Here is a 23,236-nt window from a genome sequence, read left to right as displayed (position 1 = left end):
ACCTAATTCATAAACTGGATTATCTTCATAATGTGGCAGAAAGTCTCTACAAGTTTGCAAAGGATCTTGGTTGCCTGGCTAGGATTTTACAGGGTAATCTACAGAAGTACATCAGAGGTCAGGCCAGGGAGTCACATCTAAGAGGAGGAAGACGATGTAATCTATTGCTCTTTCTCTTGGGAAAAAATCCTCTGGGCTGAGTCAGAAGCTCTGAGAATCAGGTGGTTCATGGATCCCCTAGATCATGAATATTTTATTTTTGAAAAACAATGACGCTGAAATCTACCCAAGAAATCCACTCATCATTTTATCAGCTGTATATTGTGGGGCTTCAAATCATGGGATATAGTGAGACTGTTTGAAACCACATAAAATGATTTATTTGTTCAAATTTGACTGTTCATAGAGCTACTATATGTAATGACTCTATAAGGGCTCTGAAACTATAAGAAAACACTAAGGCATGCAAAAATTATTTTATTATCTTCATTAGATACCCAAGAAGAGAAGGTAGAATTTCACTCTACCCCCAAATAGAACTATGGTGATGAATTTCTATTACTAGTTTTGGGAGCAGGAAGAAGTCAAACCTGGAATGTTCTGGGAGGAGGAGTTGACCCTCACCCTTGTTTGGTCAACCAGGGTGGTTGAGTTCCAAGGATGGTTAAGTTCCAGGTTATAGTCACCACTCACAACAGCAGCAGTGAAATTCAGGATATCAACTGAAACTTGGTGGTATTTGAAGACATTGTTTGTGGACACTTAATTTTTATCATCATTTGCAATGGATACTCAAATGTAGAGAATGATTTGCCCTGGCTAATTGCTCCAGTTCCAATGACCTTAGCCAAGAACCATTTCTCTGAGATTCCTCCACTTCTTTACCTGAAAAATGGGCACATCACCTGTCTTGTTAGGTTATGATGACAGTTATTTAAATAAAAAAAGAACTATAAAACACCTGTACATTGCCTTCCATAATAAAATCTAAGTAATATAATTCATGTATAATACATTATAATAAACATTAATATTATATATTGATAAATTGTATTATCATATAATATAAATAATATGTAATATCCCATAGTAGTAACTCTATAACAATAGTAATTGAGTAACAATAAATCTAGCATCTATTATGTTAATACATGACATTTAATATAAAATAATGCAATTATATCTCAGTATTTCAGTAGTGATTATCACTATTATTAATAAGTAATGTGGGAACTATTTATTTGTGGCATATTTCTGCAAGATTTTAACAGGTTCTTGTTCTTTTTAATGAATTAAATCAAAGTAAGATGAATAGTAAACACATATAATATGTGTTCTTGCTACACGCCTCTTGAATTTCACCCCAGAAACCCATCATTGATTGCATGTCAGAAGATGGTTACAAGCTTGATCGAATCAAGGGTGAAATTGAATTCCACAATGTGACTTTCCACTACCCTTCCAGACCAGAGGTGAAGGTGAGTGCCAGTCTTCTCCCTGGGAAAAGTAGACATTTGCTTCTTTGATGATTTATGTCCAGAGCCAAAGATTGACTGTTTTCTGAGGCTTGACTCAGTTTCTAGGAATAGGGGACAGAGGTCCAGAAGTGTCCTCAGGTGCTGGGCCATCTTAGGAAAACACCTCATTCCTTTGTGACAATTGTGTGATGCACATCCCTCTGGTTTGAACACAGTCTAGCAGCCCATGCAGGTTAAGTCAACTCTATCATGTTCTCTTGAGGTGAGTGACAGATCCTGTTATTCTAAGCACATAGAAGTAGACTGCAAGGCAATCAAAGCATTCTTGTTTTCAGAGAGTGGAGAAGGTGGTGAGCTCTGCCTGAGTAGATATGAGTGAGTGACAACCAGAAACCACCATCGCTAGCTTCTTACTTCCCATCTGTAAGTTCACCAGGATCATTGGTCCTCACAGAAGATGACTTAGTGGTATTGTGCTAGTGTATCTTGTACTAGGTGATTTTCTGGGCCACTTGGTGGAGGAAATTTATAGTTTTCCTGTACCTACAAAGCAAGATCTTTAAATACAACATGCTGTGTAGGAAAATTAGGACTTATGCCCCCACCAATGAATTGGTTTTGGAATGAAACTTTTTATTAATTTTAACAGAGTATCTCTGGTTTCTTTTTAAGTAATATTTCTGTTATCCCTATAGAACTAAATCCTATCTTGTTAGCCTAAATTTATTCTGATACTATATATATAGGTGTGTATATGTGTGTAGTGTGTATATATGTGTGTGTGTGCATGACATATATAGAAAGAGAAGGTAAATGTGTGTATAATGTACATAAACATATTTACCTGCATTATATATACCTATGTTCTATAAATATATAAATAAATATATGTACAGCAAATATATAAGTATGGATCTATATTTGTCTGTATCATATATAAATATATCAAACAAAAATAAATATACATATTCTGATTATTTATTTGAAGTGTATTCTTTATTATGTTACATATGTACCTACACATCAAATGCTATATGTAAGCAAAAGTGCTTTGTAAAATATAAATCAGAAAGTAATAGTAAATATTTATGAATGGATGGCTTAAAACTTTATGCTACTTGGAATCAGCTTATCATAGCTGCTCAACAAATACTAATTGAATTGTGACACTAATTTAATTTCTGTTGATCTTTTATTCTCAACACCAATAATTCACTTTAATGGCAATTTTCTATCTAGAGCCATGAAGGTTCTTCATTCATACCTTGAGTACGTATTTAGCTCTGCTGGGTAACATATTGCACTGGGACTGTAACAATAAATGAACACATTCCTGCTAGGAATTTAGCTCAGTGGCACCGCACCTGCCTTGCAAGAGCAAGGTCCTGAGTTTGATCCCTGGTATGGTAAAAGAAAAAAAAAAAGAAAGAAAGAAAGAAAGAAAGACATTCCCCGTTTCTGCAACCTTATGGACCAGTACAGACCAGAAAGCAGAAATAAATTTGCACACTTGACTCTCTAATGTTTTGAAAGACACATGTGATGTTGTCATTCAGAAGACCCTAAACCACCTTTACACAGTCGGTACAAAAATCAGCTCTTGTTGGTGAAAATCTCCAACAGATAGGTATGAACTAGCTATTTTTTCTCATTCTTGAGACCTACCAGTATTGAGTCCCTACTTTTCCAAGTGCTTTGGACCTAGAAATTCACCACAAACATTCATTAGGCAAATTTATTCAGTTAATATGCACACATATCATACAAGTGTATGACAGCTTAAAATCTGCAAATTGGTTTGTTATTAATCTTTGGTCAGTAAATTAACATTATGCTTTTACTGTGTTTTTTTTTCTTTAACTAATGGGGACAGTCTGCTTCAGGTATCCCACAGTAGGTCAGAAGTGTTTTAAATTAGATTTTGGAACATAATCTTTAAAAGTCAGCCTGACTTACTTACTTTACCAGTGATAACACACATCATCTTATTTGTTGGCTGCAGCTCTTAAGTAATGTGCTAAATGCTAAAATCTCATCCTAGACACTGTTGCCTTTTTCGGGTGATTGATGGATGAATGTTGCCAGAGGTGAAGCCTAATTGCTCGATTAGGTGCACAGTGATAATCTGAGCTGTTAAATTTTCTTTCCTCTCCAGATTTTAAATAACCTCAGTATGGTCATTAAACCTGGGGAAACAACAGCTCTGGTAGGATCAAGCGGAGCCGGGAAAAGCACAGCACTGCAGCTCATTCAGAGATTCTACGACCCCTGTGAAGGCATGGTGTGTGTCTTCCAGAAACTCAGCTCCTGGGGAGGGGACCGTACAAATGGTGACGTAGTAGTCTCAAACTGAGTCTGACTGGAGTGACGGGACAGACCCGTGACAGCCAGTCCATTCCATTGCTGAGTAATCACCGAAGGTGCAGCCATGTTTAAACGGGTATCGCTACTTCTTCAGGAAACTATCTATTCTATTTCTTTCTTTTTTTTTTTTTGGAGTGTAGCAAAATCACTATGATTCCTTTCACAGTGAAAATAGAAATTAACAGAAAATAATCCTGATTAGTCATGAAAAGTTGAACTTTAAAAATTTTATATATAATTTCACAGTCTACTTTTCCTTATTTTTATTTGAGTAAACAGACTGAAACTAAGAAAATAAATATTAATAAGTCTCATAAAAATGATTCCTTATTTTCAGAACAACTCCCCTTTCCCCAAAAGTACCTATGTCCAGTTTTCAAATGAGGAAGCAAAGAGTCAGAAAGATTGAGACTTGCCTCAGGTCATTCATCTAGGATGTGACCAAGCCAGGGTATGTGGATGCCAGAGCACAAGCTCTTTATCTCAAAAGCATTCTGTCAGCTTCTCCTTGATACTTTGAGATAGACTTGTTCTGACTATGGATGAATGGCTTCGATGCAGTGAGTTCTCTAGCAGGCATATGATGTTACAATGACACAGCAAACACAATGGGACTTTCTTTTTTCATGGACATTTCCTTTTCAGTTGGTATTCTTTACTACATACCACCATAATAACACTTTGAAATTTAATAAAAATCATCATTTTTGGGTAAGATTTTTACATTTTTCCTATTGTGATTTTTGTTTCTTCCCTGTAATATCTCCAACTACTTTTAAATAGCAAAGTGTTATTTGATGAATCTAATCAGAATTAAGATTTACTATGAAACATATATGTAAGTTAAGAGTCATTCCTATTATATCCTTTTTTTATTATATCCTATTTTTGATGTTCCTTTTTGGTCACATGACAAAAGATAGTAAAAATATTCAAAGTGTGGTGAATGACTGGCTACTATTTGTTGAAGAATTTAAAATGTGCCCATTCCTGGGCCAACAGCAAATGGAGTGACCTTTACATCATGTGTGTTTTAGCAATGACATGTCCTGCAGCTAAACTTAATTTCAGTTCCACACTGTCATCCTTATATAAGCAACCACATTTCAAGAGGAACTGTCTACCATCACAGTCTTATCCATCTGTATCTTATCTCTCCAATAGCATTGGACTAGGTGGTGGAGTACCACCTAGTGTTCTGACTCAGAACCCTGAAGGGTTCCAGCAGCCTGTTGCTGTTCCCGTGCTCTCTAGGTGACTCTGGACGGCCATGACATTCGCTCTCTTAACATCCAGTGGCTGAGAGATCAGATTGGGGTCGTGGAGCAAGAGCCAGTTCTGTTCTCCACCACGATTGCAGAGAACATCCGTTACGGCAGAAAAGATGCGACAATGGAAGATATCGTCCGAGCTGCCAAGGAGGCCAATGCCTACAACTTCATCATGGACTTGCCACAGGTACTTCTGGCCTCGCATTCCAGCAGGAAACCCAGTTGTCATCAAACAAAAATAAGAGTCACACAATTATACATATTTATTCATTTAAATCCTGAATCATTACATTCTTAATATAAGGCTTGGAAATGTACTTGGAAATGTCTCCTTTTCATCTGCAAATATGTTATTTTTATGTTTAAAATCTATCAGATTAGGGAACTTTCTGTTAAAATTTTTCCTTTAATTTTAGATATAATTTCCTTATTATATCTAGTGAACATGTGTTTAACATATGCTAAATTTGGCATGTGGTGATACTTGTACAATGCTCTCCTGATGTCTACCATTATCATTATTCTTTGGTTTTCTTGTGCTCCGATGACTTAAATATTGTGTTTCAGAACTGGATCTCACATATTCAAAAACAATTCCTCATATACCTTCATTCTACATGACTATTACTACAAAACCCAACTCTATTTTATTATAATTGTGTGGATTTTTCCATTGATGGTCTGCTAAATCAAAGAAGGATTATTGATAGGTAATGTGTGTATGGTAAAACTATGTTCCAGGCACTCTTGTAGCACTTTACCTCTCTCAACTCATTTAACCCTTATAACTACACTGTGAGGTAGCAACTATTAGTATTTCCATCTACAGATGGAAGACTAGGGATCCCAGGGGTCAATAACCTGTTTAAAATGATACAAATAGGCAGGAAAGACAAGATTCATACCAGGTGTTCTGGCTCCAGAGTCAGTGATCTTGAATATGTCCTATTCAGCCTTCTAAATTGCCTTATGAAAAGGATTGCAGCAGGGGTATGCTATAGTCTAATGGCTAGAGAATAAAGCATTAGCATTGGACTGCCTCAATATCAAACCCATTTTTTCTACTTATCAACTTTGTAAACTTCCATAAAGTACTATACCCCTTCATGTCCCAAGTTCCATTATTTAGTAGTTGAACAGAGCAGCAGTACGTCCCTCCTATGGTATCTTTGAGGAGCAAATGAGGTGACATATGTACAATTTCAGCACCATGCTTTACATGTGGTAGGTGCTCAACTCGTGTTGGCTAATACTAAGCAAGATAAGAATCGGAGCTGGGCATAGTGGTACATACCTGTAATCACAGCACTCTGGGAGGCTGAGGCAGGAGGATTACAAGATTAAGCCCAGGCTGGGCAACTTAGTGACTTTGACACCCTATCTCAAAATGAAAAATAAAAAAGGGCTGGGGATTTAGTTCAGTGAGATGACCCTGGAGTTCAAACCCCACCACCAAAAAGAAAGATGAGTCTGACTGCTGGAATTGGTTAGATTCCCATGTATCGTTGGACATGTGAAGTACTCAGTAGCCAATTGCTGTCCATGATAATTTTTATAAAGCTAGTTTGTCCTTCCATTCACAATATGAAAACACCTTTCATATTATATTTTGCTGTATTGTTTCACTAGAGAAAAGAGACAAAGATTTGAAATCTTTTAAGATAGACTTTCAAGACTGTTCAGTTTCTAGTTGGTTGAAAAATTTCATTTAAAGTTGAGCTGAAGGGGAACATTTATATAGCTCAGTATACCTTGACATAAAAGCATAAAGTCAATTTCCTTATCTCACATGCAAATTCTGATTAGACAATAACCTGCTTGGGGAAGGAGTGTTTCTTTCATGGGAAGGTGGACCTGTGGAAATTCATGGTTGAGCAGGAAGTGAAAAAGAACCTTATACTGGGTTGCTGTCGGAGCCACCGTCTTGTCCCTTTGACTGGCATCACTTTCTCCCTAGCAATTTGACACCCTTGTTGGAGAAGGGGGAGGCCAGATGAGTGGTGGACAGAAACAAAGGGTGGCCATCGCCAGAGCCCTTGTCCGAAACCCCAAGATCCTCCTTTTGGACATGGCCACCTCAGCGTTGGACAATGAGAGTGAAGCCATGGTCCAAGAAGCTCTGCATAAGGTTTGTGGAGAGTCTGAGCTCATCTTGTGGGTCCAGGTGGAAATGCTTGTCTTTCTGCTGAAATAGACCCCTCATTGGAGAGGGGTGATGTTACATGGGTCTGTGTGTTCAGTGCGATCATTTAAAAAATATTGGCTGGCTACAGTCTTCTTCATGTTGAACAGAAGACAGTTGTGATTTGCTTCCAAAAGCTATACATGTAAAGTTTAAACTCTTGTTATGAGTAACATGACTTTTTTTAAGTTCCCCTATCTTAAGTTGTTAATTGCAGCAGCAGACTGATGGGATTGTGATGTAATTTATGGCTACAAGGAACTGACCTTTTCTGATGTCTGCATAGCCCGTGTAAGGATCCTCCCAGGAACCAAGGCACACACTTACCTATGGATTCTAGAATGATCCAATGACCAAGGTCAGCTTTGTCTCGCATCTTAACAGAACTCTGTGCATCCTTACAGATTCTGCATATGCATACAGTCATCTCAGTTGCCCACCGCCTCTCCACAGTCAAAGCAGCAGATGTCATCATTGGTTTTGAACGTGGGACAGCAGTAGAAAAAGGCACCCATGAAGAACTGTTGGAAAGGAAAGGTGTTTACTTCACTCTAGTGACTTTGCAAAGTCATGGAGATCAAGCCCTTACTCATAAAGATGTGAAGGGTAAGGGCATTTTCCCTTTTGCTTGTGCAGTCTATTAAATAGTATATGTTGTATGTTTCTGTGCATGTAGTATACACGGTCTGCTTTGTTCTCCCAACATCCCTGGCAGGCATTAAAGAAATGATAAAAGCAATAACTGAAGCTCACCAGTTAAATGATTTTATTAAGTCACAGAGCTGAAACCAAGGTGTTCTGATTTCCTCTTCTGCTCCCTTTCCTTACCCTTTTCAAATAGGAGAGTCTTCCTAGTGTGTGTCCTGCAAACAGGAGGAGTCTCATTCTTATTGATTGAGTGAGTTAACCTAAAAGTTTCAAGGCATATTTCAGAATTTTCAAATGCAGATAGATAGTTTTAGGCCCTAGTACACCTTCTGCATTTTCAGATTTTGTTGTTACCCCAAGATAAATTAACTAACCACTGTAATCTTTCTTCAACATGTCACGTTTGCACATGTGAACTGTATTAGGCATAGCTACTGTACATGTTTTAACACATGAGTTACTCTGCACTTGATCTTAGCCAAAATGCCAAGAAGTGATAACACAGGAGCTATTCCGAATAAACTTTGTTCTGTGGTTTTATTATTTTTGTCACTTCTAGTTGGCTTCCCTTAAATATTTTTATGACTAGTGCTAAAAGATTCCTGTTTCTACAGAGTCAAATGACTCGGTCTAATCTTGAATTTTTTATTAGAAAGTGGTGCATGACTTTCAGGTTTTATTTATTGAAATAAATTAGGCAAACATAATAACGTTTGCCTAAACATTTGAATATGGTCCTTTTTATGGTATACACTAATAAATGGCTTGTGTTATATTGAACAGAAAAAGATGCAGCTGAAGATGACATGCAGAAGACCTTCAGCAGAGGGAGCTACCAGGACAGTTTAAGGTAAGCTCAAGCCATAGGGCAGATTTTAGTTTTCAGATATTCCTAGGAGCTTTTTGTAATTGTGATCCTCAAGGAGGTCCTAAGCAGAATCCCAGGTCTTGTGTAGTAAGAATATACAAATGACTGCTTCATTATGACATTTATGTTTCCCATTCATGGGTTTTTGCTTTACTTTGGCTTTTTATCACATTTTGAGTAGGGACATGATGGATAATTCTGGTTAAAATCGTGTGTTTGTAAAGAATATATTTTTATTACTGCCTATTAATTTTATAAAATACTGTTTTTCAATATGTATAATATATTTTGATTATATCCATCCCCTTATTATCACTCTTTATACTCTGTTCCTCCTCCTGTTACCTTCCTCTTGTCTAATAGTACTGCAGCGTCTCATCTATTTTCATGTTATCTTTTAAAAATTCCATATATTGGGGAAAGCATGTGATACTTGTCATTTTAAGTCTAGCTTATTTCACCTAACAAGATGATCTTCCATTCCATCTATAAAATGTTGTTTATTGAGCTCAGAAAGGGGATTTTAAAAAACTCTCTTTTCCCCACCAAAGCTAAGAGATACGTGAAACACTCTCCTATCGAGGCCACATTCATTTACGCCTTTTGCTCCATTCTTTAACCTATAGAGCAGCAAGTGAGTGACAAACACTTCTTTGCCTACAGTAACCCCTCTGAAATCAAATTATTCTTAACTAAGTGAAATAAAAATGTATTTTTTAGTTTTTAAACAGAATTTCTCAAATGAAGTATTTCTTCTTCTCCAGATCAATATGTAGGTGTTCACTCTTAAGCCATATGTTTTGGAGTATGTTGCTTTCATGTTGGCTTAAGAGTTTTACTTTAAAAAGTTCCTGTGATGTTAAAAGTCTGTGTATTAAGAATTCTAGGGGTCAGGCCTGTAGGTCAGTAGTGGTAGAGCATTTGCTTAGTATATGTGACGTCCTGGGTTCAATACCCATCTGTCCAATAGTTTTGTTTTTGTTTTTTTTGGTACCGGGAATCGAACTCGGGATCTTGCGCTTGCGAGGCAGACACCAGAACCACTGAGCTAAATCCCCGGCCCCATCTGTCCAGTAGTATTCATCTGTATTCATAAAAAAGTTTGTCAAGATTCTCTTTCCTTAAGTTAGGAGACCATTGATAGTTAATGGCCGATAGCAACTCTCTTACCATTGTCTTGCCTTACCATTTCCAGGACATATAATGAATATAAGGGTGTGTTCTAAGCAATGGCTCATTCAAGATGGCTAGTTCTATTGAAAAAAGAATTATAAAGGCTTGAAACATTCAGGCATCAACTCCAAGTAGTCAAAATGAGCTTAATTCATTTTTAGTATTTTAGGAATAGTTCACTAAAAAGTATTATACTTATTTTCAAAAGTAAAAAGGTATTTCAGGCCCTAGTGTATCTTTTCTTTAGAAATCAAAATTCTTAGATTAAGTTTATTTTTTTTCTGAGAACAAGTCTACTGAAAAAAATTTTAAAGAAAGACTAGTTTTATTGAATTTATTAAATTTGAAAAATAAAGCAACAGCTTCAAGTTAACTCAATAAAGTAAAAACTATAAAATTGCCAAAATTACTTGTCAAGTTTTATATACATCTGTCAGTATTTTAATCTGACATAAAATTTTGAAATCTAAAGAAACTATCTTCCTAAATCTAGAGAATGACCAGGGATCCCTTCTAGTCACTAGGCTAAAGTAGAGAAGTAACATATAGTCATGTCAACAAGAAAATAAAAATCTTATGAACGTTTTTTTCTGATGAACTTTTAAGATAAAATTTTACTTATTCTAAGTGCTTTCTTTATAGTTTATTAGTTAAGTAGATAATCATTTTAAATATAAATATTTATTTTGCTATAATCTGTCACAAATTCTAAACTTTGGGATCAAGATGAGATATCCAGAAATACTATCTACACACAGAAAGTAGCTATTAACCTCCTGCAGAGAAAGATTTGTAAGTTTAAGGAAGGAGGTCTGTTAAAAATATCTCATTGCATTTGCTGATAATTGTTTTTACTAAAAGATGAATAAATGAAATGTTAGTGTGTGTCTTGTTTCTTAGCCTTTAGTTTTTCTGATGAGTGAGTCTCTCTTAAGCAATGTGTTTTAAATTCAAGAACATTTAAATGAATAACAACAAATAATTTCCCAAATGATAAGAGAGAGAGAGAGAGAAAGAGAGAGAGAGGATTTATTCCCCAAATTAGCTGTTTTTCTGTGCAGTGAAAAGTAGTAAGCAGCTTCTGAGAAGAGGAGGAGCAGGTGTCGTAGGTTCTGAACAGGGATGTGACAGGATCTTATTCTCTGGTTGCTGGTAGACTTGCGGGACACCAGCTGGCAGTAGAGCTCCTGCCTGGCATACTTAGCACTCAGGTCTCCGACTCTACTTGCAAATTACTGAAAAACTCAACCCATCTTGGTTTGAAAGGGAAAAAATCAGTTCACATAACCAAATAACCCACAGATGCATTGGTGTCGAGCAAGGCTAAGGCTTCATTACGTCCAAGTTAGGTGGTTTCCCTCCTTTCCTTCTTTGTTTTCCGGGAAGATCTTTCCTTGAGAGTCTCAACATAATTGCTAGCAGCTCCCAGACTTTAGGTTAATCTAGAGGAGAACAAGAGTCTCCTTCCCAAAATCTCAGGGGAAAAAGAAAGCAGACCCAGCTGGGCATGGTGGTATATGGTTGTAACCCCAGCATTCTGAGAGGCTGAGGCAGGAGGATCATAAATTCAAGTCCAGCCTGGGCAATTTAGCAACTTAGCAAAAGCTTGCCTCAAAAAAAAAAAAAAATTCAAAAAGGACTAGGGATATATCTCAGTACAAAGGCCCTGGGTTCAATCTGAAGTACCACCAAAATAAAATAAAGCCAGAGACAATCATGTCCCATGCTTATTGCGCACAAAGTGTATTTGATAAGTAACCCTGCTGTGTCTTGTCCCTGCTTCGGTTTGTACTGTTTTCTCCACCAAAAATGTTCTGTCCTCTGGACTCTAAACACCCAAATGCTACCTTAGCTTTTCCATGAATTCTTGCTTGGTAACCCTTGCCATGCATTTTATTTTCTCTTTGAATTTCCAAAATCCTTACTTAAATCTGCTGTGTAGCACTTGCCACAGTCTTCCTTACATCAGGGCTAACAACGTGCCTTGCTCTTCTCTGAGATTTAAATTCTTTGAGGAAGACACCTGTGATCGACCAGTCTTTGTGTCCCCATCTACCAGTAGTTAGCAAGTTGTAGGTACTCAATAAGCTTCTGTTGAGTGAATGAGTAAGTGGATGAATGGACACATTAAGCTAAATTATATTTCAATAGAAATTTTGTTAATGGATTTCTATAGGCAGCATGTAGTTAAGAAACAATCTCACTGGGGGTCCTAGTTCTTCTGATGGGCTCAGTTGGGGCATCTAGGTGGCATCATACTAAAGTAAACATTAGGTATATTGGAGAGAGGAGGGGAGGGAAGGAAGGAGGGAGAAACAGAGAGAGCAGGAGAGAGATCAAACTACAACCTAAACTGGAGGGAGGTGAAAGTGACGAACCAACTCCTTGGCCACAATAGCCATTAGCAGGGCCATGTAGGCTTGGAATGCATTTGTTGGTGGAATGGTGGGACAGTTGTGTTCCACTTCCCTTTCTCTCTCCCTGGCTAATCTGAGTCTGGCTCCACCAGTTACAGAGCTTGGGGCCCAGAGCAGTCAACCTGATTGATTAGCTTAGGTCTGTCATTTAACCCAAAAGCTTCCTGCCTTGGGTGCCATGTAACCTGCCAAACATTTCTGTTTATTTGATGTGTGATGGAAATGCGGGCGCCAGTTGAGTCTTGTTCCAACCTGCTCACCTTCTACAGACTCTTCTGTCTTTTCTGTTTGTTTGCAGAGCTTCTATCCGGCAACATTCCAGGTCTCAGCTTTCCCACCTGGCTCATGAACCACCTTTAGCTGTTGTAGATTGTAAATCTACTTATGAAGATGGAAAGGTCAGGCACTACCACTCTGGGGTAATGGAAGAATCCCTCCTGGGGACCACTAGGTGCTCTTTAAACATATGTATAAGTGTTTTCTACATATATGGGCAATAGCACAACATAAGGGCTTGGTGCAAATTCTAAATTATACACAATTTTTAGAAAGAAGCACAGATTAGCTAATTAATTATTTTTAAGAATACATGTTTCAGGGCATGGTAGTACACATCTGTAATCCCAGCACTCAGAAGGCTGAGGCAGGAGGATTATCATGAGTTCATGCCAGCCTGGGCTACATAGTGAGTGCAAGGCCAGCATGAACTATGTAGGGAGACTGTGTCTCAGAAAAACAAAAACAAAAACCAAACCAACCAACCAAACAAAAAACCAATACAAGTTAACTAAAACTGGACCATTAAGGGTTAGTTAATAGTTTTTAGATTAGCCATTCTAATAAACACAGAAAAAGGGTTTATCACATCTACTTTAGCAAATTATTTGCTGATATGGTAGTATGCTTTTGAAATTTTAAAAAGTACTCAAACATTTTTTCTCAAAATTTAAAATGTCTTAAATTATAATACAAATATTTGATCAACAAAAGTATTTGATAAGGTTAAACCTGACATGTTATTATAAACTTTGAATTGGTTTTATGGATATTTGTTTACTTCATTTAATTTTATAACAATTTTCAGGGTGCAATTAAAATAAATGTACTAATTTAAACATAAATTTAGAATAGCATAAAATAAAAGAAATAGGAGAAGAATCCATGCAATTAACAATATAAAACCTTATTCATGAGGACACAGGTGTCCTGCTGTTGTGAACATTGTCTGTCATAAAAGGTGACCATCCATCCTCCTCCAACCATTTCCTGGCCCTGATACTCTCACTTTCTGTCCCCTATAAACACTTCATTAGAACCTTTTCGTGGTAGCTTTCTTGTTGAGCTTTGAGTTCATGTTGTCTTGCCCCTTTATTACATATAAGCTTCTTAAACTTAGTGACCGTAACTTATTTGTGTTGAATCACCTTGGGCAGTTGACAGAATGCCTCGAATTAATAGGACAATAGGAGGTTTTAATTTTATTTATTTATTTTTGTTTTTGAGACAGGGTCTCACTATGTAGTTCAAGCTGATCTTGAACTCACAATGTAACTAGTGCCGGGATTACAGGCATGCACCACCATGCCTGGTGGAGATTTTTAAACTGGGATGAAAAATTAAATTTCTGTGGTAAAATAAAGCACAAACTCTAAGATTTATTAAAGCAAATAAGTCAGGAATGCTTTCATTACAAGCCCATCATTTATGCATGATGTAATTTTAAATTGTCTTCAGTAAAATCCCACTATGTGAATACTTTAAAAAGTAATTATAAACTGGATCACAATAGAGAAATTTAGGATAAAGTATGGTACTATTTTTTTACCTTATGTTTATGAGCGATGGATTATTAAGGCTCTCTTTTGTTTTAATGTATTAATTTGAATGAATAGATATCTCAATATCTAATAGAATTGGTTTAAATGAATTCCATAGAATATTCTTTCTTCAGAGGAGCAAGATGAATCACAGTGAGAGAAAACACATTTCACAAGCATGGGTTCTTACTATATCTTGTTGCTAAAGTCTCGACTCTTTTTCTGGTTTTAGAAATAGCTATTTCACTTATGTTCTCAACACTGCCACAAATAACTACAACATGTGTTATATGAATAGGCGTTTAGTAGAGCTTGAGCAGAGAAAGAACCAAACACTCCATTGAAAATGTAAACGTGACAATACCAATCACATTCAATTTTTACATTTTTTTCTAGTTTCTGGGTAAATGTTTGATGTTAAAAGAAAAGGAGGAAGGGAGGGAAGAGAAAAATGACTTTTTCTCATTTTTGTTTAAGTTAGTAGATGACCTAGCTTAGTCACAGAATGGTCAAATTCCCAACAGATCTGGAGATCAGATGCCCAGGATTCTTTTGATGAAGAAGAACTCAGAGCGGGCTATCAAATGAAAGTCTAAATCAAGTATAGGAATTAATTTTAAAGAGATTAAAATGTTCCATATTCTACTCTACTCATCAGGATTATAAAATAATTTAAATCAATTAAATGACACCCAGGATAATTTTCAAAAGATGCCACTTTATGTTCTTTCTAGTTCAGGGAGATAGAAAAGAAGAAAAGAAAAAAACGACAGGGAAGCCAATGTGATTTTGCCAAGGCACCAAGAAAAAAAAGGTCTTACAGTAGTACTGCTTATTTGTACAGTAAGTATATTGTGGTCTTTTAGATTTAAGGAATTGTTTAAAAAGGAAACAATAGAATTAGGGTTAAATAAAAGTTAACTGATGAAATTTCTAACTCCAAGGAACACTGTATGAGTAAGTGTTGCTCAGTTTCAGTATTTTCAAATATTTTAACACTTTATTAAATTCCACAAGTCCAAACATTGGCAAAACCCTTTCTTTGTTTTGGATGGAGAAAGCAAGCCCGCCCTTGCCTTCTGTAGACTGGGAAATGTTCTAACCTGCTGCAGGTGGTCTACTTGCACCAAGCGGTTATCTCCACCTTGTGGTCTCTTAGAGCACTGAACAAACACAAGAGACGATTTTGTCTGTGCTTCCCAGGGAAGTGGGGTTCCTCGCCCACAGCCTCAAGGTTAGCAGGTGACAGAGCGAAGCCCGTTTCTCCTTGCTCTCTAAGCTGTATGCTTAGCTCTCATAAATGAGGTTAGATCTTAGATATATACCAATAACATTAATTTAGGAGTAGGTTTTAGTCTCTAAAATTTTAAGGAACTTTTTTCAGTGAAACTAAAAAATATATGATAAAATCAGAGATTAGATATCCACAACTTCATCACAACTAACTGTTAAGATAGGATTTAAGCATTGGTAAGAGATAAGACAGAGACAAGACCCATAAAAATGACTATTTGTTCATTTGGAAAATCTCTGCTTCTTTGTCAAACTTATCATTTTTTATTGTCAGATCCCAAAGTTATGATCAAGGCAAGAGACCCTGTTGTTGGAGTGCAGAGACCAGTGTAGCAAGTATAGAAATCAGGAGACAAGATTCAAGTAGGAAGTTTTATTTCCCCCCTGGCTCACACAGGAGATAGGAAGGGAACTGGAGAAAGCCCAGGGTCTAGTATTGAACCATCTACATAATAGGTGAGAAGCTGTATGCACCGTGGGTGTAAAATCTGCACTTGTTTTGTCATCCGATAAACATTGATTACACCTACTATGTACTTGGCACTGTGCTGAAGATGCAAAGATAGGCAGGAGCTACTGTCACTCTTCCTGCCATCGAGTTGCTGACAGGTACTTCTTTATACATGATAGAAAAACTAAGAAGTGTGCAAGTTGCCAATGTTGCAGTGGAGGCACAAGCTCTGCAGTGAGCAAACACATGAGTTTTATGATTTTAGTGCTCCTTGGGCGTGGTGCCACACACCTGTAATCTCAGCTGCTTGAGTCTGAGGCAGGATGGTCCCAAGTTTGGGATTACCTCAGTAACCTAACAAAAACCTGTTTCAAAAAAATTTTTTTTTAAATGTAAGGGATAGAGATGTAGACCTACACGCATGAGGCCCTCTGTTCTATTCCTAGTTCCACTAATAATAATAATTATCATCACTATCATTATTTTGCCTCCCTATGTGAGCTACTAGTTCACTGCCAATTTATTCATCTCCCCCTTTATACTTAGCTTTGCAAAATTAGAGGTAAAATTTTTTTGCAGAATGTTTTTAGTTAAATTCATAGATAGTTTTCTTTTATTCCTCTACTGTATCAAACAAAAGTCCATTATTTGGGAACCAATTTTCTACTTTTTTGGATCCTTATGGGTTGACATTTGCATTTGGTAAGGGGACTAGGAAATAGTTTCCTTTGAACTCAAATTTTTTAGTATAGGGAGACAAAAGAAAAATATTCAAATTAACTACTTTTTGTTTCTTGTTTGCTTATTTTGGAATGAAAACTACTGGAGAAAATATAGTTCATATTGTTTTAAAATCCCTTAGGCATTGCTGCCTAGGCTTATGGATATCTTTGGATATCAGAAGGTCAGGAGAGTCGCCATCCTGCGGGGCCATGGCTCCAGGAGGAGCTGGAGTGCCTGTCACTAGGGAGCAGGCAGGATCCCTTGATAGTACCTGACAGCTGACATACCCAAAATGTATAATTACAGAATCCTCAACTCCTAGTGGTGGGAAACAGCCTGGAGGTCATATACTACTGAGGTCTCAGCTTTGGTCACCAGAATCACCCAAGGAATACTCCTAAAAACAGAGTAAGCCCTCCTAAATTGGAATTCTGGTGATGAGACCTCCCAGAAATTTGTATTTTTAATCATCAACCCTCATGTGTCTGTGAGCATCCAAACCTGGACTCCAATTACTGTCCAGAACTCTAAAGGGTCTGACATTTTTCTCTGTTGCAAGCCTGATACAAGTTTGTGGATGCTGGCAGAATACACAAGAGCCGTGAGTGAGAGATGAAGGACTTAATTACTCAGAGCAGTGGCAGGAGCCACAGTCCAGCATTCCTGCACTGTTCCTAACTCAATCTCCCACCCTCACAAGGTGAAGTGAAGAGAGCTAGGTGATACCAGCAAAAGAAGTGGGTGTGGTACACAAGGAGAAGGCTGGGTTTGAGAAGGCTCTCTTTTATGATGGGCAGATGAGCTAATACTTGAGGAACATACACCATCTCAGTCTTTCAGGGTTGTTTGCTGTATTAGCACCCTTAAAAGATAACCCGAACAAAGCTAATCAATTCCTTTGCTCACAAGATATACAAAAGTGCAGTACTTCCAGGAAGACTGTCTCCCCAGAACAACCTAGTCCAAGTCCTTCATTTTAAGAAAAAGGTAATCAAGAGGGCTGGGGATTTAGCTCAGTGGCTCCTCGCCTGCCTCCCAAGCAGCACAAGGTCCTGAGTTTGAATAAGATAATCAAGGCCCAGAGAGTTAAAGTGCTTAGTGATGGATTCCACTGGTGGCCACATGGGACTCATCCAAGAGCCCCTTCTTTCTATCTCTGTTCCATTAATGCTTTCCCAAGCACCTTTCTTTTCTGTGGCGTGGATGGTCTGAAGTTAGTAAGCTGTCAGAGATGAAATAATTGGACAGAGGATTTGCTGCATGAGCGATGAAATTACTGCTCAGTAACTGCAAAATGCAAATGTTGAAAGCAGCTGAGAGAATTTGAAATGGAGGTAATAGCACATTCATCACCAACCTGAGCTGCCTTCCTTGATCCTATTTGGCTTGAATTATAATGAAATGGACATGACACCAGCCTTTCATTTAAATTGAATTGGTAATGTGATCTTTGACTTTGTAAGCAGAGTGAGTTTTTGAAGATCTTTATTGTTATCTGTTCCTGGTATTCAGCTACTGAAAGGGGAAATTACTGTGTATTAGTAGAAGAGAGAAATCACTAATAGTTTTGTAGTCAATTTTCTGTAGATTTGTTAGGGTATTTTAATAGAAAAAGTAAAACAAATTGGTGCAAATCTATGCAAACCATCTAGAACTCTTTATCAAACAGAGTGAGTAACAAATCCATATACAGCATCACTTGCTTCTGGGGCACTAATTAAGGGCAACCTTGCCGAAAATAAGAAAATAATAACTGTTGACACCACCGAATGAATTGTTTAAATTTTCTTGTTCCAGATATACCACTTGCCTTCAAGTGCTAGTATAACCTAGTGCTTTAGTTTAATCTTAGAGCTTTAGTATAATCTAGTGATGTATGAAACATTGACATTTATGAAAATCATATCTTGAAAATTTCTTAAGTCCTCACATGAATATATACCCTATAGCAAAGATTTTTTTAAAATGAAGAACTATTATTTCAGAGATCCAGTGCATTTATCACTCCTTGTATGAATCCATGTGTGAGTGGGAAGTGAGAACTATAAAGTTACCATCAGTTCAACAGTTCTGTAGGGTCCACCCCTTCCAAGCCATGGCACGGTGTCAAACAGTTCAAAACCATTCCTCACAAACTAACAAGCCATTGTCTCTGATAGATCTTTGAAGTCACTCAGAACCAATCAAACTATGACTCTTAAATCTGAATGTCAGAAGCTTTGCTATTTAATATAAGAGTATGTGTACACGCATGTGCACATCTGGATGACTCATGTAGTCCTCTTTTCTCTCAAGAACAAGAGCATTCCCGAGGAAGAAGAGGTTGAACCTGCCCCGGTTAGAAGGATTCTGAAGCTCAATGCTCCGGAATGGCCCTACATGGTTGGAGGGGCTGTGAGTGCAGCCATCAATGGGGCAGTGACGCCATTATATGCCTTCTTATTCAGCCAGATTCTTGGGGTAAGCAAGCAGCTGGAAAAGCTTTATTGTCCCCATTCCTTCTTTTTGGATCAGTGACTGCTATCATATTTGTTAGGTCAGCTCTTTGTTTTAATATACTTAGCTGCTTTGTTAGCTCCTTTTTTCATGTCTAAAGGATGAAAATTTCACTGAGTCTCTGTCACACAGAAGGTGAGAATGCAAAGCTTGTCTGGTCTACCAGGGTGCTCATGCAGTTATCATGCCCATAAGAAATGGTGCCCTCAGGACAGGGGTGTAGCTCATCCCTTGAGCCCATGCACAAGGTCTTGGGTGCAGTTCACAGCACACACACACAAAAAGTACAGTCACTTTGAATAGGGAAGCTTATCCTCATGCAAATCAAATCAGAATGCAAAGCAAGTTTGTTGAATATGAAAGGATTTTAGGGCAGTTTTTAATCTTGCTAAATAGGTACAAAGTTTGTCTTATAACATCAGGTGTTAATATGTAATACGTAATTATCTGTTCTCTTACTGATTGTATTAAAATAAGAATGTACAGAGGAAGTGAGAAAAAGCAAGAAAGAAGTAAAAATAGGCAGGAATAAATAATAAGCTTACTTTAGTTTTTTACTTTTAGGAGTTTTTGATATTCCTATTTGACTTTATTACTATAATGATAAATACAAACATTTACTAAGTATTATCTAAGCACTTTATACATAATAGCTCATTTATGTTTCCTAATAGCCAACTGAGATAGGGTTTCTTATTCCCATTTTATAAAGGAGCAAATTGAAGCTCAAAGAATTTAGGACAGCAAATGGCAGAGCTGGGACTCAAATCCAGTGAGTCTGACTATAGAGCCAGGTTCTGAGAATCCTTATTATTGGAAAATTAGTTATCAAAATGCTGACATATTTTTAGTGAAAACACACACACACACACACACACACACACACACACACACACCCTGTGAGGTCAACAAAGAAGAAAGCCTGGAACCTAAAGAACGTTAATAACTTGTTCAAGGTGAAGCAGCCAAAGGATTTGCCAGTCCGTCAATTTGTCAGAGCTTAGTGAGAAAAGCTTACATCTTAGTTCCTTCTCCTACATCTCTGTCATCACCTCTCTGATAGAAGTTGTGACCATAAAAATGTCCCCTCGGGCATGAACTGTACAGAAAAACCTGAATAATCCACAAACAAAATCAAGTCAATTGTGTGAGGAGGTCCCCAGCCACTACTTTAATTTTCACATTGTCCCCTTTTGGTAAGTGAGAAAATCATGTAGTAATTTGCTGGGAGGTAGGAAATTGGAAACAGTGGGGACCTTCAACTCTGGGGAATTGATCCTTGGTTATTGGTGTGACAGCCTTGTGTGCTGAACATCTTTTAAGTAATTCATTTATATTCCTTAATCTCCTAGTAAGTAACATCCAAACATAAAGTCATAGTCTTATGCACTCAACGGGTATGTATTAGATACCATGCTAGGGACTTAGGAATGCCATGTTAGTTATGGTGCTTTCCTCAAGACAAATGTTAAACATAAAAATCCACTCAACATGCAACAGATATGTGTAGATCACTTAGTGTTTCCTAGGCACCATTGCTAGTGCTGGGGATCTGGTGGAGGACAAGAAGGCCAGGCTCTGCCTGCCCTCCAAAGCTACCATGCTAGCAGGAAGAGACTTTGAATATGAGTCTCAGTGGATAATGAAGCAGGTACAGAAAGTGGAGGAAATGGAGTGAATTTGAAAAGATAGAAGCCTGCATCCTGTATGTTTGCTTTTTAAAAGAAACTCAGAATGCCAGCTTCTTTGCAAATTATCACTTTCTGTCCTTTAAAAGCAGAATAAATTTTATATACACACAACTTCACCCAAACCACGTATATGAGCTTCTGTGGAAGAGTCCTGAATTCCCTACCCGGACAGCTTTCCTCTGAAACAGGTTCTACTAGGTGCTTACCGTATCCTGTGTGCCCACTGCTGTTGTCCTAAATTTCCTCAATGATGAAGTGAAGGATGACAAAGATTATCTGAGAATTCATCTTTATTGCTCAGCAAACCACTATCTTTCCTCGCTAATAAAGAAGATTGTTTCTATTTGACTCAGCATAATTATCACAAATTTGTCAGTAAACTCATGATGCTTTTATCTAGCAGGGTATAATCATGTGCCTGTTTTAATTGCTGTTTTCATTTGGATTTACCTATCGGTCAAAATAGCCACATGTGGTATGGAGAGACCACACTGTGCAACATAGGCCTAGTAAATGATTGAGCACTATTAGGAGGTGGATTGCTAAGCTAGCTAAACTTCAGTATCCACATAAGGCATAATTTATCTGTTTCGCTTTCCCTGTGCCTGCCTTGGGAAATGTGTTAAGTGTAACCACTACTGCAATTTGAGTGTAACCTGCTAGGAAAAAGCATAGACTTGGGAGTCAGCTAGACCTAGATTTGTTGTAGGTCTCTGCTTTGTACTATCTGTGTACATTTGAGCATGACCTTATCTTTGCTGAGACTTAGTTTCTTCGTCTGCAACATGGAGGAGGAAAATCCTACCAAAATTGGTTGTTTTGAGAATCTTAACTTAAGGAACTCTTAATTTAAGTTAAAACAGGTTCAGCCACACATTTCACATCTGTCACATACATAGCAAGAGTTTAATGGATGTTTGTTTTTTCCTTAAGCACACTTACCATTCCAAAAACAGCAAAGATGTGTTCCTGAACTCCAGCTCATCTAACTACTGAGGAGTCTATGGATGGGTAGCCCACTGGACTGCATTTCAATAACAAGAATGTACAAAGAATTCATGGAGCACAGTATTGTGGGAAAAGACTGTGGATAGATTAAATGCCCAATCTCACAGAATAGCTGTGCAGATTTTAACATTAGCTAAGTACCCTTTTTCTTAACACTGAGAAATCGAGGAGATGGATAATGCCATAAGCCAAAAGAACATGCCCAGAAGAAAATCACTGCATGGGAGGCTAGAAAATAGGCATTTCCTTGTCTGAGAAAAACTCCTAGCTGAATGAATTTAGGCAAACCCTTCATGTTTTGGGCTTCTGTTTTCTATCTATAAAATAAGAACTAAATGGGCTAAATCTGAATTCTGTAGTCCATGATTATACTGGGTGCACTTCTGGAGAAATGAAAATTATGGAACCACAGTTTTTTTTTTAGGTTGATAGCAAAATTAAGAGGAAGGTACAGAGATCTCTCAAATACACCCTGCCATTCCCCAGTGTGTGTGTGTGTGTGTGTGTGTGTGTGTGTGTACAACAATTGAGGAACTTACATTGACACATCAAGCTCACCCATTACATTCAGGTTCACTCAGTGTACATCCTACAGGTTTGGACAAATATATAATGATGTGTTAAGAGAATTTTCATTTAAACATATTTGAATTTATTTATCGTGTTACTGTTTATAATGATAAAGTTTCTTCCTTGCTCTCTTCCAAAGACCTTTTCACTTCCTGATAAAGAGGAGCAAAGGTCACAGATTGATGGAGTGTGCCTACTTTTTGTAACAGTAGGCTGTGTGTCTTTTTTCACCCAGTTTCTGCAGGTAAGGAATTTCATTTTTCATTAAGCGATCTAGATATTTTCCCTCCTCTTTATGTTAAAGTATCACTGAAGACTCCTTTATATTTTAGGGATATACTTTTGCTAAATCTGGGGAACTCCTCACAAAAAGGCTTCGTAAATTTGGTTTCAAGGCAATGGTAGGACAAGATATTAGCTGGTTTGATGACCTCAGAAACAGCCCTGGGACCTTGGCAACAAGGCTTGCTACGGACGCCTCCCAAGTTCAAGGGGTAAGCTCTGGCCTGTCTTAGTCCATTTGGGCTGCTGCAACAAAATACCTTAGCCTGAGTAGTTAATGATAGAAATTGATTCCTCATGGTTCTGTAGGTTAGGGAGTTCAAGATCAAGGCACCTACAGATTCAGTGTCTGGTGAAGGCCCATTCTCTCAGATTCCAAGATGACACCTTCTCCCTTCATCTTTACCTAGCAGAAAGATCTAAGGGGCTAGGATTAATGGCATTGACTCTTATCATGAAGGCAGAGTCTTTATAACTGAATCGACTCCCAAAGGTCCTCATCAC

General features: G+C 37.6%; 1 protein-coding gene across 2 annotated transcripts in view; it reads left to right on the top strand.

The window, feature by feature from the left end:
• Abcb11 (ATP binding cassette subfamily B member 11) overlaps positions 1-23,236 on the top strand; it is a 79,186-nt gene that overhangs the window by 39,477 nt on the left and 16,473 nt on the right. The window contains exons 12-21 of one of the 2 annotated variants that reach the window (XM_004857620.4): positions 1,368-1,478; positions 3,634-3,759; positions 5,097-5,300; positions 7,071-7,241; positions 7,700-7,901; positions 8,727-8,793; positions 12,700-12,799; positions 18,981-19,145; positions 22,590-22,694; positions 22,783-22,944. In XM_004857620.4, the coding sequence (XP_004857677.2) occupies positions 1,368-1,478; positions 3,634-3,759; positions 5,097-5,300; positions 7,071-7,241; positions 7,700-7,901; positions 8,727-8,793; positions 12,700-12,799; positions 18,981-19,145; positions 22,590-22,694; positions 22,783-22,944 (1,413 nt within the window). Of the gene's footprint in view, positions 1-1,367; positions 1,479-3,633; positions 3,760-5,096; positions 5,301-7,070; positions 7,242-7,699; positions 7,902-8,726; positions 8,794-12,699; positions 12,821-18,980; positions 19,146-22,589; positions 22,695-22,782; positions 22,945-23,236 lie in introns of both variants that reach the window. The other variant, XM_013076952.3, reaches the window with a different exon arrangement.

Source organism: Heterocephalus glaber, unplaced genomic scaffold (assembly GCF_053883595.1).
Source record: "Heterocephalus glaber isolate CG9 unplaced genomic scaffold, H.glaber_assembly_v1.0 deba00000347, whole genome shotgun sequence".
Classification (NCBI taxonomy): domain Eukaryota; kingdom Metazoa; phylum Chordata; class Mammalia; order Rodentia; family Bathyergidae; genus Heterocephalus; species Heterocephalus glaber.
This window is presented reverse-complemented; position numbering and strand designations above follow the sequence as displayed.